Raw genomic sequence first — 20,898 nt, 5'->3', positions numbered from 1 at the left:
CTTGAAAAGCACGAGTGAATGCATTGCTTGAAAAGCACGAGAGAATGCATTGTACTAGTAAATTCCTATTTATAGTCTATTGATTTTTGTCATTAAAGGGTTTGCAGTTAAGAATAAATTGGTGTTAACACAAGCATTAACTAAGGTATATAGTTGATTTATTGATCAGTCATGTACAGTACAAGTAATGCTACACTATAATCCACAGCTCCAATTGTATTCATATTTGTATCCTGTCATGGCATTGGTTCATTATATATTAGCTTTTTAAAAAACTATATTGATAGCAAAAAATCTGGGTTCATAATATTAAATTGTCACAAATCCAAATGACCCTGAAAGGAAAAGAAAACTGAGTGCTGTTCATCACCTACGAACTCTTTATATCTTAATTAGCTACAAGAGTGTGCAATTAGAATCTACATAGTGAACAGCTGAATTATCAGTCATTCATAACAGAATGGATCTGACATTTTAATGATGGAAATGTTTACTATGACCAATTTATTTCTCCCCTGACTCAATTCAAGTAAGAGAAAGATCAATCATAACACCTATATCAAATCATTCACTAATCAATGTTTAATGAAAACAGAGAAATAACTTACTAATGTATGACAAGTACGTCACCACTGAAATGAACAGCTTTCTTGTATTTATAAATGTTAAATTAAAAGTTCTGTTCCTTTCACTGAATAATCTCTTGCAAAGAAGCAGTTTTCTTTAATGTGATATTTCAATATCAGTTTTTTAGCTATACTTAAAACTGCTAGTCAGCATAAGTATCTACTGAGCTTGTGATTTCTGCACATCAAGAAAGCTTTCTAACACATAGGAACTCTTAGCATCATTTTTAACACTTCCCACTCTAAATTCAATACAGGAATTATCTTCAAGGAATTCTTGGGAGCAGAAAAACATGGAACAAGTTCACATATCTTAAAGAAACAGTTTAGCTTTTTTGCACATTCACAACAGTAAGGCACAAACCAACAAAAAACAGATTTTGTTCACAGTTGGCACAACTCAATTTTGTCATGATGTTAGCCACTGTGGAAAGACTGACTTTCAAATTAGCAATAAGAGGCTGCAGTCCTGTGATCACAAATAACAGAAACTTTCATTCAGGTAATGAAAACTGATACTGAAAAACAGCACCAATTTAATTTATCCCCTTCTGAGATATAACCAGTTAAAGAGTTTAAGATACTTTGAGACAGGCAAGAAAACCAGCTTTCTTCATTAAATCTGCCATCTGTGTAGCTGTAAGTATATAAGGGTAATGCTCATGAATCAAAATCTGAAATCCAATTTTTGGTGATCATTCCTAGCTCAGGAATGAGATGAGATGTGAAAGCTTTAGATGAGATGTGAAACAGTTAGGTACCTGTTATCACTATAAGCTGTGAGCACTTGCAAAGTGAATATTAAAATGAAAGCAACAGAAATCCAGTCACTGAAAGAACAGAACAAAGAAAAAGCAAGATATCTAGTTGTAACAAAAATAATTATTTGGCTATACTAGGGGGAAAACTGTATAATCAATGAATGAAGCTGCTTGGCCAGAGTCATGGAAATCAGTATCTTAGCTTTAAAGCACTTTGTGCCATTACCTGCTTTAGGTGCCATGATACTGTAGCTGGTGATTAAATATCCTGAAAATGAATTTTCATGAAGAGAGAAAGCAGGCGAGTGACAATATTTGCAAAAGATGGATTGAAGGAATTACAAGGCACCTGTCTGGTGTGATTAACACAGTACTGCAATACTGTTGCAGAATGCAACTTGTGTTGATGCTACAGTCTGAACAAGTATCAGTCACCTTCAATATTAGCTGATCACTGTAGCTCTCAGTTCTAGAGAACACTGTGAAAACACCTACAATACATAAACACGATGAAAGCGAATTTAGATTTGTTGACTTGAATTGCACAAGGCAACTGCAGGAGAAAAAGCAACCTATCCCAGTCGCATCTTCACTCAGAAAAAAAACTGTTAAGAGGAATCTAAAAAGCAGTCCTTAACAATTAATTAATTCATAAACTTGAAATAGACCACAAAGATACTAAAACTATGACTAATACATTAGAAGATATATTCATTTGATTGCTGACCTAATGCATTGATTTTGCCCAGTAGCAAAATGCTTGTGACTTAATCATAATGTTTGTGTCTGGGTTCAAGAAGTTTTATTCCTTCATCCTTTAGCACTAGGTTCTGCACACAAGATGCTGACTATAGATATGGAATGTTAAAACAAGACTTCAGTAATTCTCAATAGGTTTATTGGGAGGATGTTAAATAGATTGATTACAACATTATAAAAACAACTAGAAAACTGCAAGCACTTTCAAAGAGTTCCTAGTAATTCCCTATCCACTTGCTTTAAGAGAGTGAATGGCCTACAAGGGGAAACTACAAAGACACAAACCAAGTTTAGTGTTCACTGACTGAAAAGCTACTTAAGAGCCAGTAGAGAGCTCTGTGAAATTGCCCCCCCTACAAACAGCACAAATGATGAAACCCACCTCATTGTTAGTTTGTGCTGGTTTCTGTGACAAGATAAGATTACTTTAATGGCCATATACAATTTCTTGTATTAGGAATTTGTCTTTTTGCATATCCCAGCTTGCTCTCCATAAGACAGACAGGGAGAAGCTTGGGGCCAGAGTGCAGGGTCAGCCATTTATATTTGGCGCTCCTTTTATATAGGTTATAGCTTGATGACACGTTTTTTTTTACGTCACAGAGTGACATCACAGCCAAAAAAAGACCCTATATTGAACTGTAAAACATCCACCCACCCGACCAGACTCAGAAAACAAATTCAATACATTATGTCCAAGTAGTTCAGTATGCCAAATACCATAAAACACCCATTATGGTGATTTGCTGAAGGAACTGCAGCTGGGCTATTTAGCAGTCTTATTGCCTGGAGGTAGAAGCTGTTCCGTAATATGTTGGACTTTGACCGAATGCTTCGATACTGTTTACCAGATGGTAGAAGTGAAAACAGTGTGTGACTGGGATGACTGGGGTCCTTGAGAATGGACCTGGCCTTCTTAAGACATCTAGCTGAGTAACATCCTGGATGTTTGGTAGCTCACAGCCGGTAATGAGCTGCACTGACTTCACCACCCTCAGCAGTACTTTGGGATCCCGGGCGGAGCAGTTCCCATACCAGGCAGTGATGCTCTCAATAGTGCACCTGTAGAAGCTGGCCTGAATATGTGACGGCATGCCAAACTTCTTTAGCCTGCAGAGAAAGAATAGGTGCTGCTGTGCTGCTTTGACCACGATGTTGGTGTAGTGGGTCCAGGTTAAGTCCTCTGTGATGTTAACTCCCAGGAATCCTGCCAGGGTTTCAACCTCCTCCCTGTACACAGACTTCACCAGTTGTGATCAGGCCGATGACTGTTGTATCATCCATAAACTTAATGACAGAGTTTGAGTTACGCCTGATGACATAATCATGGGTAGATAAGGAGTAGAGGACAGGGCTAAGCAGTATTTAGAGTCAGGGTCGAGGATATGTTGGTTCCCACCCTCACCACCCGCGGAAGTTCTGTCAAGAAATCCAGGATCGAATTACAAAGGGAGGTGTTCAGTCCCAGGTCCTGGAGCTTGATGACAAGCTTGGAGGGTACTATTGTAATGCTGAGCTGTAATTAACAAACTGCATTCTCATATTTGTTCCTTTCTTATCCAGGTATGAGAGGGCAATGGCAATAGCATCCTCTGTTGACCTGTTCTGGTGATACGCCAATTGTAGTGGATCTAGTGTGTCAGGCAGTGAGGAGGCGATGTATGCTTTGACCAACCGCTACGCTCAAAGCACTTCATGATAACTGATGTGAGTGCAACGGGGCAGTAGATATTCAGGCTCTGAATTGACTCTGGGTTTCTTAGGAGCAGGGATAATGGTGGTTTTTATAAAGCAGAAAGGAACTATAGACTGAGCTAGAGAAAGATTGAATATGTCTGAGAAGACGTGCCAGCTGGTGTGCACATCCCTTTAGAACACGGACAGGGATAGCATCAGGAGGCTTGTGTGGATTGATCTTTTTAAAAACCTTACACACATCCGCTCTGGATATGATCAGTGGGTTTCCGCCTCGGTTTTCTGGAATCCTCCTGGCTGGATCTGCGTAACTGACCTCAAACCGAGCATAAAATGAATTTAGTTCATCAGGAAGAGAGGCAGACTGTTGTGTGATATAGCTGGGTTGCGTTTTGTAGTCTGTAATGGTGCGTATACCAATCCACATGTTCTGTGTGTTGCATCCATGATAATATTACTTATTTTACTCTATAGTTGTATTTAACTATTTTGATGGCTTTCCTGAGGTCGTATCTGGATTTTTTGTATCTGTCAATATTGCCAGAATTGAAAACAGCTGTCCTAGCCTTAGGTTTGGCGCATGTCTCACCATTTACCCACGTTTTTTTATTTGGGTATGTGCAAACAGTGATCCTGGATAATGACAGTTTAGTAAAGAACTTATTTGTTCACTGCTGTGAAAGTAAACATTTTTCCCCAATATTGCCGTGGTCTGCATATGTGAGATTGTTGTTTCTTGGATGCGTTATGAACTACCTGTCAACTTTGTACATAGTGCCCCTTAAAAAAAAAAAACTGTTTCTTTTCATACTGACGAATGTGCTTTGTATAAAAAGAGCAACAGTGGTCTTGTTGTTCATAAAGTTGCAAATTCAAGCCTTTTTAAATAAGTGGCTTGACAGATGGATGGAATCTTTACAAATCCCTTGGTGAGCAAGTTTATTTAAGGAGACAGTGAGAAACTGATTACTTCTTCAGATTTTTAAAAAAGGACACTGCTACTAAGTATTAAGATGGGCTTGTTAAAGCCTCTTTGTAAGAATATGCAATGGTTTGTTAATGTTCGCTTTTTAAGGCTACACCTGCAACTCTTCTGATTAAGGTATGATATTAGTGAAAATTTAATTTTGCTATTCACAGAAAAGCGCAGAAGATACTGGTATGAAATGCAAAATCAACTGCCACTCCCCACCCGGTCAAATAGAGAAACAAAATTGCAGAATTGTTACTGTTGCACCAGTAACAGAGCACTTGAACTTGGCAGACAGGGTTACCTACGGTCAAGGTCGCCGTGCGTGGTCACGTGATCGCCCGAAAAAGAAGGTGCGATATCTCGGAAACAAAAACAGCAAAAATGCTACTTTCAACAGTACAAACCGGCCGTTGAAAAGTACCACTAAGAAACGCAGCACTAACGAATGAGAGCAGTTCAGGCCGAGTGATGTCACGACCCCGAAAAAAAGAGGTGCTATATCTCGGAAATGAAAGCAGAACAAATGCCACTTTCAATGGCAAAAACGCAGCACTAATGAATGAGGTGGGTTTCATCGTTTGTGCTGTTTGTAGGGGGGACAACTTCACGGAGCTCAGATAGAGCCATTGGGCACCCTTTACCAAACAGGGTATTATCCAGTGTGGGTATATAGACTATTGCTGCAAACTGTGAGGTGCTATTTTTAAACAGGTCTTGGTGTGATGAAACCTGGCAAGTCTGAAGTCAAACAGCCCAACAGCTCCTACAACCTGCCATGGTCAGACACCATTTAATTTGTGTAGGAGCTCCATTTTGCCATATGTCAGCTGTAGTGCCAGTATCAGACTGGTATGTACCACATTTGGAATTAACTGGCCAACTTTGAACAGAGCTTTGCACAGGAGTCTGCACACCAAATATATGATGACCAGATGTGTGTGAGAAATCACCACAGCAACAAGTAAAGAGCTAATCAGAAGAAGCTTTGGTTGTTCATGAAATCTTTCAAGTGTCAATTCAATATGTCACTGTGGTTCCCAAGACAAAGGCACTTTCAGTTGAAAGAAAAAAACACCATCTTAGAATAATGAGGACTAATAATGTATAAGATTTTAGTAATATGATCACTAGAATACTATTTATCACCTTTATAAATGATCAAGTTTTTTAACAGACAGAAGGTAGTATTATAGGATACTTATGCTGCAGTTATGCAGTTTTTCTATTTTCCATCCTGCTGATAAAAAATATATACCTAAGATGGTTGAATAACAAGTTCAAACAGGTGTTCAAATAGGAGAGATCTTGCTTGACACAGGTACCTAATTTTTATGATAAATTAATGGCTTTTCTGTCCCAGTATACTTTCTTTGCCACAACTGAAGTTGTGTCTGACAGTGTCTTTGAATGTGAAAGGGGAAGTAGTACTACCATTATTTGGAGGCCTAAGGAAAGAACACAGTTTATTTTTAGATTGCCAGTCTTTAAAAAATTGCATTAGGTTAGGAACAACTTTCAATGCTTGAAAATGTAGATATATGAGGAGTCGATTTCGCCAACAGGGTTTAAAATGCTTAACATTTGCCCTAAAAAATTCTATCCAAGGGGCAGCCCTGCCTTGTACCCCATTCTTCTTGGATAAGTTAAGTTTCCACCACCCTTATCAGAAATAAGTGGCTTTCCGATCATGGCTGGATAGATGCCTTTGGCCATCCAATGGCCTTTGGTTTCCAATGGTTTTGTAAAACTGCTCCTCAATTTCTTATCTACTTACAAACACTGTACACTTAAATGTGTTTCATTGTTAAGTGGTTAACTGTGGGAACCATTCCCACAAGGGGAATTATTTTTGTCTTCAGCATTATCGGGAAAACTTTTGTTTCAAATTCCAAGAGACTAAACTATTAACCTTGATGCATATTCAGCAAACAAGTGTGTATTACCTAAGTGTAGCACTTGGGTTAATTAAGCAATCAACAATCAGCTCAGTATTAATAATTTGGAAGATTAAAAGACTATGTAATGTAATGGAATTTAGGTTATAAAGAGACTTTATATCTTTCTATGCTCAAATTCTTTGTCTTGTATATAATTAAATTAAACTATTTAAACAAATTCTCTATTAAGTATGCTATAGTATAGTGTACTTTTTAAGCAGTTATTTAGACTGTGGGCAAAAGACGTATTGCTCTAATCATTTTATATAAATCAAAAATTTACTTTGTAAAAATCTGTGCCTGACTCAAAATGAAATAAAATCTAATTAAAAGGTCGATTTTTGTTGTTCCAGAGCACAATGTGCTGAAATCCCCCAAAACACACTCCAGCTGCAGACAACAAAAATGTAGACATTTCATACATTTTTCTCTTTTTTTAATTTAAACAGTATTATAACTAACATACATCAGTATCATAAAGCACCAAAAATAAGAAAAAAAACAGTATAATCCTCCCGATCAGTGTGCTTTCTGAGCAATGTTGATCTGGTTTAGAGATCTTTCCTGGCCACTTTTTTTGCACTACACCAATGACTCATTTAACTCCAGCTCACCTGAGTTAGAGGAGAGGTTTGCCATACACTTCAGTACCACCATTCTCTCTGTCCTGCACTTTATGTGAGGCAGAACAACAACAAACTTTTACTTATCCAACAGAACTCTGGCTGTTCAATCAATATCCTAGACAATAGGATATTTTTAATTTTGCACACCAGGCTGAAACGTTCTGTGGAAATAAAATCAATAAGCAGTCACGAACAAAAGGTTGCACACCATCTTATCTTTTCAACGTAAAATGTGATAATTCTCACTGATGTTATTACAGTTTAAAAAGAGTGGGTACAAACTAAGTAAGAAAATCATTTCAGGACCTTTAAGTGCCAACAGCACTACGATCTGCTGCATAAAATGTCTTGACTTTATGTTACAAAGAAAAAATGTGGAAAAAGATCAAGCAGTGTATACGTGGTGCCTTACAAAAATAATCACCCATATTTGTAAGTATTTTCCAAAAACTGCCGTCCAAACTGAACACTTTTATGGGTGAAAGTTAAAGAAGTTAAATGTCAGTGAAAACTGCAAAGAAAAATCGAGAACTTAAATATTTCGATTGCATATGTAATTTCTACAGCAAATCTAAATACGTTCAGGTGAACTTATTTACTTTGGAAAGTCACAAAATTATTAGAACAGCTTCTGTCTGTGTTCAATAGTAGTGGTCACATGCTTTCAGAACAAATGAATCTGCCTCTATAAGGCCCCACAGTCAGGTAGTGAATTTCAAGCAAAGACTCAACCATGAAAACCAATGAGCTTTCAAACGAACAACAGATCAGGGAAAGAACATAAAAAACATAAAAAAAGACTGAATATTCCTTTGAGCATGATGAAGCTGATCATTAAGAAGTCAAAGATGTATGGTACCACCCAGACTCATTTGTACCCCACAACCATACTGACAGAGCTTGAGCACGACTGCAAAATGACCATAAATTGCACCATTCCAGTGTGCAAAGTTGACAGAGACTTATACAAAAAGACTTACAGCTTTTTTACAGATATGGTAATTTCTGCCAAAGGTGCTTCCATCTAGTATTGAATCAGGAAGATTAATAAATATTCATCCATTTCCTAAGAGCTTCATCCAATTAAGGGTCACAGGGGAGCCAGAGCCTATCCAGGCAAGCAACAGGCACAAGGTGGGGTATACCCCAGACAGGATGCCAGTCCATCATAGGGCAAGCACTGACACACACACTCACTGAAATTTGAAGAGTGATAGAATAAGCAAACACCATGTTTTAAAAAAAACAGAAACTTGACAGCTTATTTCTATCATATATAAAAACATTTTGAATAGAAAAAATTATGCATTATTGATGATCTAGTAATAATAAAAGGTATTTAAAACCGTGAAGTATAAAGTAAAAAGAGTGAAGCATTGTGTAGTGATCTGGGACCCTGATTTAATACCGTTAATACCGTTATCATTACCGATAATAGCATCGTATAGGTTGAGCCCTCAGTGCAGACTGTGCAAGAGTATTCCAAAGCATAGTGATAGGAAGCTACGCAGGGGGATTTTTATATTCACATATGAAGTAGTACTACCATTACTAAGCTCTTTACCAGATTCCCTTTGGTGTTTCTCAAAAAGAGTAGGGTGTTACTCTGTTTTTTCCATTTTAACTACAATACAATTGAAATGACTGAGCTTTTATTGCAGTTCTTCAAGGGGAAATGACACAGGTTAAACGCAGCTGTAGCAAGTGCACACTCCAGTGGTCAAAAGTGGTTTCTCACAGACTTGTTTACAAGTTTATGCAAGCTACAAAGAGGTCAGAGGCAATTTAATCAGGAAACACTTCCTTTTGACAGCACATTATAAGTCAAAGTTAGCTAGTCTGCATTTCCTGGATCTAGCAATTTAGCTATATGAGCAGATGTAAAAAAAACAAAATATGGTATCGTTCACATGAAGTTTTTGAAGTATATGGTTGTAAGAATCGTAACAAATGAAAGAAGGCCATAAGGCCCATGACCACTTAATTCTAACTATATTTAAATGGTCACACCCTCATAGCCATAAAAAAAGAAACATTTTAAGGTTAATTTGCTCTCAACCTAACAGATATTCTGGGCATTACGATTTAGCAAATTCACTTCCATGACAGATGGTGCTGCTGTCCAAGACCATAAAAAAGTTACAAACTAAAGAAGGCAATTTTGGTCCCTCTAACCCATTTGGTATTGAGCAGTTATTCCAAGTATGTCATCCAGTTGCTTCTTGAAAGAAACCAGGGAATTAACTTCAATAACACGAAATGGGTAACTTCTTTCATAGTCTCAAACTTCTTTGGGTAAAGATGTGCCTTTAGCTCTTGGTTTTAAATGCTCTTCTACACAGTTCTCAATAAGAAACTATGTTGTACGAATATAAACTTTAAAGATACAGGTATATTGTACCATATGTTGATTATTTCACAAATGGTAATGAGACTGCGTACAGGGAGGAGGTTGAAATCCTGGCAGAATAGTGCCAGGACAACAAACTCTCTCTAAACACCAGCAACACTAAGGAGTTGATCGTGGACTACGGAAAATATGAGAGAGCAGACACCAATGGGTCTGCAATGGAGAGGGTCAGCAGTTTTAAGTTCTTAGGTGTTAACATCACAGAGGACTTAACCTGGTCTCACCACACCAACATCGTGCTCAAAACAGCACAGCAGCGCCTACTCTTTCTCCGCTAATTTGGCATGCTGTTACATATCCAAGCCAACTTCTACAGATGCACTGTTGAGAGTATCCTGACTGGCTGCATCACTGCCTGGTATGGAAACTGCTCCGCCCGGGATCGCAAAGTAATGCTGAGGGTGGTGAAATCAGCACAGCTCATCACCGGCTGCATGCTACCATACATCGAGGATATCTACTAAGTTAGATGCCTCAAGAAAGCCAGGTCTATACTCAAGGACCCCAGTCACCCAAACCACAATCTGTTTTGCCTACTACCATCTGGAAAATGATACCGAAACCTACAAAGACCAACAGATTTAAAAACAGCTTTTTCCCAAGGGCAATAAGACTGCTGAACAGCCACCCACTGTAGGCACCAGCAATTACCCAAACAACCACTGATAAATAGTCAGTCCACTGCATTTTTTTTCTTTCCCCCTGCGTTTTTTATTAGTGCGTAATCTTGTAAATTGTTACTGTATAATTTAATTGTATTCTTCTTGTAACCTTCCATCAAATTCTGTTCTAGCTCTCCTTTGTGAGCTCACGGAAAATGCATTTCACTCTTGACAGCCACTGCTGTATGTTATATTGTTGTGCATTGATAAATAAAAAAATAGCCTCTACATGTATACCAAGATTCAGTTTCATTGTCTGAGGCTTGCAAAGATGTTGCTCTGATCATCCAGTCATGAAGCAGTGTTTGGTGCAGACAAACTCCTAAAACAACTATGTTGGATTGAAAACAGCATTTTACCATCACTTCAATACTCTAATGCCATGGTTCTCAAACTGCGGTACGCCAGATGACCCTAGAAATGTGTTGTGTGCACTGAAAAAATTGGGACGAGTTTTCATATTTTCTATTTTAAGAAAATTAGTGTATGTGTCAAATACGCAGCCTACGTATTTAGTCTTAGCAACGACGATACAGTGCACGCTAATACTTCAGTGGACATAAGAGCAACTATGTAATTCTATAACATTGTATAGGAATGTGTGCTACGAAAGTGACCAATTGTAAAGTTATTTTCAGCAAATAGGGAGGTAGGAGAATATTTGGAGGTGTTCCAAAATCACACACAATCTTGTAAACACAGGAAAGCGTGATAGATGACAGAAAAAGATTTAAGGACTGTTCTAGGTTAATACACAGAGCCGAAAAAATATAATAATAATAATAATAATAATAATAATAATTGCTTACACTTATATAGCGCTTTTCTGGACACTCCACTCAAAGTGCCTTACAGGTAATGGGGACTCCCCTCCACCACCACCAATGTGCAGCATCCACCTGGATGATGCGACGGCAGCCATAGTGGTGGCTGGCTATACAGAGCGTCTTTGTGTTTTCGCTCCCATGCCCATGAAATAAAAACTTCTTTTAACTTCTGAGACGGACTCCCAACTGTCTTTTAAGGGAAAACGGGGAAAAAATGCAAGCTTGCGGATTGCTAAAGCATGTAAGCCCCACTATTGGTGAAGAACTTTGTTCACCGTTGGCAAAAGAGCAGATGACGTCAAAAGTACGCTGATAGAGCGTGTCAAGATGAGCAGATGCTTTTCACTGCAATTAGATGAGTCTGTAGATGCCGTTGATTTGGTCAATTTGTTTGTTTACATTAGAGGTCATGTGCCATGAGGACTTTCTGTTCTGTAAGCCGCTACCAACAGGAACGACAGGAGAGCACATATTCCAGCTTCTGAATACATTTATCGATGAAAATGGCATAGACTGGAAAAAATGCGTCAGAGTATGTACAGACGATGGATGCAAGAGCGATGGATGACATGCTGAACCAGCGGTCTAGTTGCACGAATCAGAGAGGTTGCTCCAGATATGAAGTGGACGCACGGCAGCATCCACCGCGAGGCCTTGGCAGTCAAGAAAATGCCTGAGGATTTAAAATCCGTGTTAGACTACTGTCAAAGTTGTGAATTGTATCAAGGCTCAACAAATGAATTCACATCTGTTCAGTGTGCTTTGTAGTGTTGCTGGTAAAATTAGCCTACCTGGCTGATATATTCTCACGTTGAAATGAGCCGAATGTGGGACTGCAGTCTTTAACAATTTTTGATGTGTCTGACAAGATAATGAAGAAAAAGCTGCAGCTTTTTATTAATAAAATCAACACAAGCGATGTCTCTGCTTTCCCAACTTTGGAGAACTATCTGCACACATATGGTGTGGGACTTGATGCTGCTGTTTGTGATGTGATTGCAGTGCACCTTTTGCCATTGGAAGAAAAGTTCTCAGTTCTCAGAGTATTTTCCAGTTGAGGCCACACCAGAGTGGATCAGGAACCCCTTTACTGTTGATGTCACAGGAATACCCAAGGATCTGACCTGTGCTGCACTCAAGAAGTTGCTCGAGCTATTATCCAATGCGACTTTGATGTCAGAATTGAAACGACAGTCACTGTTGGATTTCTGGATCCAAAGACAGAGTGAATACCCAGCCCTCTCATTAAAGGCTGTGCGATTTTTGATGCCTTTTGCTACTTCTTACCTTTTTGTAAGAAAGGCTTCTCTGCTCTCACTACAATCAAGACAAAATACCGCAACAAAATGGATGCTGAGCAAGATCTGTATTTGAAGCTCAGTACCCTCCTCCCTGATATTGCAAGGCTCACCCCTCTCACTGAATTGGTAAGTGCTCAGTGCTATTTGTATTATATGTGTATGTGCGCACTCATGGTGGTCATTGAGATTTTCTGTGGTTCGTATGAGAAGATGACTTGCAGATGGTACGTGGATATTTTGGTTTGATCAGGGGTGGTACTTGGTCCAAAATGTTTGAGAACCACTGCTCTAATGCATTATGTATATTAATGTACTGCTCATTAATGTGCGATGTACAGTGCACAAGCAAAAGTGTAAATAGGTATTTATAGCATTATGTCTTTAATACTGCATTAATTATTTTACATGAAGCACAAATTAAAATAAATTAAGGATAGGTATCAGATATTCAGCTATGTCATTTGATTACCTTAAGTGTTTTTGTTCTATATACAGGTATAATATTATTGCTATTATCTATACTGTGAACTTGCAACAGTATTTTTTATTGGTTTATTTCTTGGTTTACTTCACCAAGACCGCTACACTTTTGCTGTCTAGTACTACTAGAAATCACTTTAATGCTAGTAGAACTACCAATTTGGCTCAAAGGTCTCTTTAGGATGAAGTATAAGTTGGTGAAAGGGTCAGTTATTACATCAATGCCTATCACATTGGTGCACCAGTGCACTAGATGCAGAGAAAATTTTGAGACTGATATAATCGAGGTTTAAGAATCCTCTCCAATGAGTAAACAAAATGTTGCTCATACCACTCCTGAAACAGATCAGAAAAGGTTTCGAGTATTAATCCTTAGTCAAAACATCACATCTTTTCAGACTAACCATACTTGAAAACCATATACTCACTTTTTAATGTTTTTGCTTTATTATCACAAATACATAGAAAGCCTTTCTACACATGTGTATAAATATATATTCCAATATATCAGGTTTTACTCAAATGAAGAATTCACTTTCTGAACATTGATTACTAATAATTTATCCTCATATCACTACACCTCCTGTGACAAGCTCCAGCTCCCCTGTTGACCTATTGCTAACATAATACTGCCCCATCACAAAATTGGTTAATCTTCTACGAGGAATTCTTAAAATGCCGATACCATTCAAGTACAGTAAATGCAGGTACTTGGATTAAGAAATGGTTAATAGAAAACAGTCTAGATGAGACAGATGCTCTATTTAGGATTAATCAGTAGAGCTCCACAGGCTTCTGTATTAGAACCACTGGTCTTCCAGATTTAAATTAATAATTTAAATTCTTATATACAGTGCCTTGCAAAATAATTCCAACCCTTAACCAATTCTCTAATTTTACTGAATTACAAATCCTACATTTAAATTTAGTTCTCTGTGATATTTTTATTTCTAAGCACTGAAACTCAAAATTATTTTAATGTGACTGTTTTATGTTAGAAAATATTCTTACGAAAAATAAACTGAAATATGCTGTTTGCATAAGTATTCAATCACCACATTTTAATATTTTGTAGAGCCACCTTTTGCAGCAATAACAGTCTTTTGGGGTAAGTATGTACCTGCTTTGCACACTGTTCAGGGGTGATTCTAGCCTATTCTTCCAGGCAGATTTGCTCCAGGTTGTTCAGGTTAGTCAGATGACACTTGTGCACCACAATTTTCAAATAGTGCCACAGATTCTCAATTGGATTGAGATCAGGGCTTTGACTGGGACATTGTAGGACATTCACCTTTTTGTTCTTAAGCTACTCCAATGTTACTTTGGCCTTGTGTTTGGGATCATTGTCCTGCTGAAAGATTAACTTTCTCCCAAGCGTCAGTTTTTCAGCAGACTGAAACAGGTTCTCTTGCAGTATTTCCCTGTATTTTGCACCATCCATTCTTCCTTCTATTTTAACAAGATGCCATGTCCATGCTTTTTTTAGGTATGGGCAGTGTTAGATTTGCGCCACAGATATCACTTTTGGCCAAAAAGTTTGGTCTCATCTGACCACAAAATATTTTCCCACATCACAACTGGGTCACTTTTTAGCAAACACCAGACGTGCTTTCAAATGTTTTTTTTGGAGTAATGGCTTTTGTGCCACCCTCCCATAAAAGCCAGTGTTATGCAGAGCTCTTAATGTGGTTGACTGGTGCACCATTATTCCGCTCTCAGCTACTGAACTCTGTAGCTCCTTCAAAGTGATCATTGCCTCTCAGTGGATTTTCTGACAAGTCTCCTTCTTGCTCGTGCAGAGAGTTTTGAGGGATAACCTTTTCTAGGCAGTGTCTGGGTGGTTTGATGTAGCTTCCACTTCCTGATAACTGAACCAACGGTGCCCACTGGGACATCCAAACACTTGGATACTGTTCTGTACCCTTTTCCTAATTTATGCATTTGTTTTACTTTATCTCCAACTTCTTCGGAATGTTCATGAGTCTTCATTTTCACAGCTGTCCTTCGGACTCAAAACATGAATAATGATCCCTTAACTGTGGGATTTTTATCCACAAACTGTGGCAGTTATTTTAATGATTTACAGATAGAGGCCAATAGTAGAGCAATTTTATCCTTGTTAGGGCAGTTGTTTTTCACTTGTCTAAACTTAGAGTTTCCACAACACAGGGATTGAATATTTATGCAAACAGCATATTTCAGTTTTTTTATTTTTCTTAATAATATTTTCTAAGGTAAAACAATGTCACATTAAAAAAATAATTTTGAGTTTCAGTGCTAAATTTAAAATTAGGATTTGTAATTCAGTAAAATGAGAGAATTGGTCAAGGGTCTGAATACTTCTGCAAGGTACTGTATATGCTGACTAATAAAGTCAAATTAGCAGATGATACAAAATAAGGATGAAGCAAACATCACAGAAGCTGAAAGGAAATTTATAAGAAAATAGAATTTAAGATTGGGCAAACATATGACATCCGATATTTAATGCCCAAGTGCAGAGAGTTATATTCAGACAGAAAAATTTAACTACAAATACAACACAGAAATGGCTGCATTTGACAAAGCAAAAGATCTAGTTGTTTATGTTGACACATTTATGCCCTCTAGACAATGTGGGAAAGCAACAAAGACAAGGAATATTAAGATGTATAGAAAAAACTAAAATCAAGGATGTTGTTAAAATGCTACATATGATAATTATAATTTTTCCATTGATAATCAATTTACATAGTATATTAATGTCCACACTTTAAAAAACTGCATTGCTTATCATTCTTCACATATTCTGTACTCAGTTGTAACCAGAACAAATTTATTTTATTATAAACCTACCTGCTTGTAAATGCCTGCAATGAGGCTTATTTTCAAATCATCTGATGAGACCTACATCTGAGTTGTGTCATTATGGGATATTTTGTAATCATTAAACCACACCTCTAAGAACCATGTCTGATATGTTCCAGAATAAAACAACCAATAATTAAATGGCACATAAAACAAAACAATTTTTTTAAATTAAGAAATAAAAAACTTACTTGTAAGTTTATTGTGACTGAGGACCAGCTGAGTGATGTTAGATAAGGTGACTGCAACACAAAAAGGCAAAGATTCCATCATAATCTACTATATTTCAAGAAACATTACCAAGTAGACAGTGATTTGATCTTTTTATATATAATCTGTGATCAAACAGCCAACTAGAACATTGGAAATATTTTAAGTATCACCTCCTGTAGCTACAGAATATCATCTTACAAAAAGGGAAAGACAGTGTCAGGTGGTATAAATACAGTATGTCATATTTGAACACTATATTACACTGTTAGTAAAACAAGATGCAAAGGTTCATTTGCAGAGTAGCATCATTAAATAAGAGTAAGTAAGATCACTTTATTTAGCAATATACAATTTGTCTTTTTGTATACCCCAGCTTGCTCTCCATGAGACACACAGGCACACAGAGAGAGAGAAGCTTGGGGTCTGATTGCAGGGCCAGGCATTTATACAGCACCCCTAAAGCAGCTGGGGTTAAGGGCCTTGCTCAGGGGCCCAACGGAGTAGGATTCCTCTGCCGGCTGCGGGATTTGAACCTGCAACCTTCCAGCCACAGTGCCACCACTCCGCCCTATTATTATAGCACAATGGTACACTGCTATTAACTTTTTAAAACTTATTTTGATTAATTAAACTTAAATTAAATAAACTGAAATTTCTTGCAAATGGGTCAGTCACACATTTCTAAAACATACAAGAACATTGGAGAAAGATGTTATTCTTTGCTTTATGATACTTACAGAGACCAGGGATGTCCAGCATATTGGAGACTCCCCTATCACACATATCTACTTCGGGCAAATTCTTTTCTCGACTTTCTTCCACAATTTTCTTTAAAGACTTCGACATCTTCTGCACGTAAATTAAAGCATTGTTAAACGAAAATACAGGTATATGAAGTGGGTGAACAACTCTTAATGCACTGCTTGCAGACCGGATGCATTATAGTGCAGAGGTGCTGTGTTTAAACAATGTGAACACAAGTTAAATAAAAGTAATAACACTAACCTTGTTTCTCGGTTGTATCCAAATAAAAGAAGTCAATAAAATCGGAATTAAATTACGTTCTCAAATATATATATATGTCTGAGCTAAAAATGTACGTTTACCAAACAGAACAGAACCCTAACAGACGCACACCCAACCCAAACGGAAGTCAGTCTATGCGTTGTGAAATTGTCCACATTCCCTAAAAGGACACTTCCTCAGCCGGGCAGAGACTCTGGAATGCCAAAGGATATGAATATTTTCTCTCATATGATCCAATCAGATTCATTTCGTCTGTATCCCATAGTAAATACAGTCGAAATGAGGAACTGCACCCAATCAGAAAATGTTTTTTTTTCAGCGTCTTTATAGACTGCTTCCATAAGAGGAAGTTGTAACAGCAATAGGTTCCGCAGTGAAACTGCGTAATGTAGGCTTAAGTAGGATGTGCTTTAAAATTATTGCAGTACTGTTTTGCACTTTTATAGTATCGAGTGAAGTACTTCATTAAAACAACTGTTTCTAGTAAACGTTTCAAACCAGTTAAACATTCCTTAACCTTAGTGGAACCTACAGTTCATTTTTCTATCACAGTAAACACTATGTAAACACTAAACACTATGGACAGTAAACCTATGTATAGTAACAATCTTACTATTGAATATAGTAAAAGGGTATTTTCGTATTTTAATCATATCGCATAATAAACGTTAATTTTCTCCATGTAGCTACACTTAATATAAACTTCTTAATTGTAATATTAAACATTATTCAATAAACGATTACATTCTAACATAAAACCAAGGAGGTATTATAAATGTATCATTTTTAAACATTGTATTCATTTCCAGTACTCTGTAAAACGGACAGGTTTAGAAACCTCTTTTTTGCCTACCAAGTTATCACGGCCGCCCAGCGTATAATTCCATGAGAGATCAAGAGACAACCGCGAAGCATTTTCTTCCTTTCTTAAAATTATTTTATTTAAAGGAGGCGTTTTTTTTTCATTGGCGACGTACATAGTGCTGCATGCCTTTATAGTACAGTGGGTTTAAGAAAATTATTACAATTGGCTGTTTCATAGATATTTGTGTGTTAAATGACAGTTAAGACTACTTTTAAAGTCGTGTAGTCCATCATAGCCAGTCCATCATAGGGCACTCTGTCACGGGAGTTCACAATTCGAAATGTAACCAGACTTTTTACACCCTACTTTAAATGTAATCTTTTTTTATCCATATAGTTGTGCACACAACGTTTTATACAGAATATTTGAAAAATCTTAAAGCAAATATAAAGCACGTGTTTACTAAAACTTCAATAAATGCCTACACAGGTCGTTAAAAACAAACTGCTGGAAAGGCAGCAGAACCCCAAAAGCATGAGGACGCTACCAGGTGTTTCTCTTTTTGTTTCTGGGGGCTCTCGTCACACTGTTGTTTTTCCAACAGTGCTGGTCTCTGTCAGCACAGCTCTCGACCTTACCTTCCATGGGAAGCACATTCTCCTCTTCTCTCACCTCGGTGCCCGGCTGTATAAGAGCACCCCGAAAGCCCTCCAGGAATAATTCGATACTTTTCTCGAGCAAACAGTACCTATGGATGCAGAGCCAGCCTGAACTTTTATATTTTTTAAGGTTTTAGTTAACTAGAAGGGCCCGATAGTTTGTTCTATATTTAGACCGATTATATTTGGCAGGAACAAATTCCACACAGGGTACTGAACTTCAGTTTTTGAAAGACAACAACCAATAATAAGAAATCGTTCCTGATGTTAAACTGTAAACTCTTTTTTTAAATCAGAAACATTAGTAGATCGACACTATTTATATACTTGTACACTTTAATAATCAATTAAAAATAGAATTTTGGTACAAAGCAACTTTATTAGTAATGAAGCTACAGTATGGTGTATTGTTCATGAAAATATTGCACTGCTGAATCTTTTTTTGTAAAGCACTCAGTTTGAAAAAATGCACAAAAGAGCATATATAAACAGCAAAGTGCTTGTACTTTGTACTTTACATACAGATATGTTCTTCAGTCATCCAAGAACATATTTCTATTTAAAAAAAAACACATTGAATTTCCTCAATATAAACAAATCATAAACAATGTGATGTTTAAATTCAAATTCAACAGTGAATACAGAAGAAACAAGAATTGTTTCCCAGTGGATTATGTTTTCATGATGGAACACTGGTCACTGGGGACAATCCTCTTGTGATGACAGGATGATTTATGGCAGCTGGGATCTAAAGCTGTTAGTGCTTATTTAGTGATGTTGGTTCTAAAACAAAAATGTATATACTTAATTTTTATAGTTAACTAAATGGTAAGCTCATATATCACTTGTGAAAATACAGTTCAGCTGTGATCCTGTTGTTCCACATTTCAGATGCAAAAGTTCAGGATACAAAACACAAGTAAAGAGAATTCCAGAGAGACATCAGATCCATAAAGTAAAATGATTCAATAATTCAAAACTAGGCATACTGAAGGTATCTATAAAAACATTTGATGTATAAACACTTTTTCAAAAGCTTTAAGGGAACATTGGTTTTGCAGCGATTAATAGTCCACACACTGAGCATATTGAAACAGCTGTAATTAAATCTTGCTTAGCTGTTTTCTTTGTTTATACTCAGGCTTTTCTAAGGAAACTAGAACAGTTCCTGGAAAAAAATCCACATCGCAACTGTCCTGCTTTCAACAGAACATTGATGTGAGAACATTTTTAAAATGCTTTGTATTGCTTAAGGGTTCATAGTGTCAGACCTTTGACAACTTGACAACATTACAATGTATTTTTCTCCTAATATGCAACATTTATCATAGTCTAACTGCAAAAGACAAAACATAAAATATCAATCTATAATCCCATCATATGTAGTTCTGTCACACCCTCTACAACTAGAGGGCGCTGCTTCTCTGTCCTGTTCCTAGTTTCTCTGTGCTTGTTCTTCTGGTGTGTCTTGTTGTCTGGGGCTATATATTTCCAGGTCTCCCTTTCCTCCTCGCTTGGCATTGGGATCAGTTGGTGAGAGGCTCACCTCAACAAGTCGCCCCACATCCGCTACCCTTTTTTTATTTTTGTTTCCTGGTTTTTGGAAAAAAAAGTTATCCTGGTTCCAGGCTTTCATGCCCCTTGCTCTTCCTATCTGTTGTGAGTCATTTTTTTTATGTGTCTGTTCTCCTGTTCCATCAGAGTTTATTTTTGTTGTGCATGTTTTTTATGTGTTTTGTCTGTTTTTTTGTCTCACTCCTCCAGAGCCCCACCTGGCCCCCCCTCCCTCTACTCAACAAAGGTTTACCCCGGAGGAGGGGGTAGCTCTCAGCCATGGACTCCTGGAGGTTTCCTTTCAGTTAAATGAGGTTTTTCCTCTCCCCAGTGCTGTGCAGCTCATTTATTTTTTGGGTGTCAGGAGCTGCTGTGTCACACCCTCTACATTTAGAGAGTGCTCCTGCTCTGTCCTGTTCCTAGTTTCCCTGTGCTTTAATTGTTCTTCTGGTGTGTCTTAATGTCTAGGGCTATATATTTCCGGGTCTCCCTTTCCTCCTTGCTTGGCATTGGGATCGGATGTCGAGAGGCTCGCCTCAACAGGTCGCCCCACCTCTGCTACCTGAGGGCTTATGTCTCGTTCCAACTCCACCCAATACCTTGAGCCCGGAGCGAACCCGTGTTTGCTCCGTTCCTGCCGCTTCGCATAGGGTCTTCTTGTCTTGCTGGTCTCTCTCCATGGCTAGCCTCCAGCTTCCGTGACACTAATAGCATAGTTCTTGGTAGATACCAATATT

General features: G+C 37.7%; 1 protein-coding gene across 3 annotated transcripts in view; it reads right to left on the bottom strand.

The window, feature by feature from the left end:
- The window catches only part of rsu1 (Ras suppressor protein 1), a 79,043-nt gene extending 60,311 nt beyond the window's left edge, over nt 1-18,732 (bottom strand). The window contains exons 1-3 of one of the 3 annotated variants that reach the window (XM_015354482.2): nt 18,587-18,732; nt 16,855-16,966; nt 16,096-16,146 (exon numbers count right to left, since the gene is read on the bottom strand). In XM_015354482.2, the coding sequence (XP_015209968.1) occupies nt 16,096-16,146; nt 16,855-16,966; nt 18,587-18,604 (181 nt within the window). In that variant the 5' untranslated portion in view covers nt 18,605-18,732. Of the gene's footprint in view, nt 1-16,095; nt 16,147-16,854; nt 16,967-17,122; nt 17,469-18,586 lie in introns of those variants that run through there. The other 2 variants (XM_006634293.3, XM_015354483.2) reach the window with 2 other exon arrangements.
- Between the last annotated feature and the right edge of the window lie 2,166 nt (nt 18,733-20,898).

This window comes from Lepisosteus oculatus, chromosome 6, assembly GCF_040954835.1.
Source record: "Lepisosteus oculatus isolate fLepOcu1 chromosome 6, fLepOcu1.hap2, whole genome shotgun sequence".
NCBI classification, from domain to species: domain Eukaryota; kingdom Metazoa; phylum Chordata; class Actinopteri; order Semionotiformes; family Lepisosteidae; genus Lepisosteus; species Lepisosteus oculatus.
This window is presented reverse-complemented; position numbering and strand designations above follow the sequence as displayed.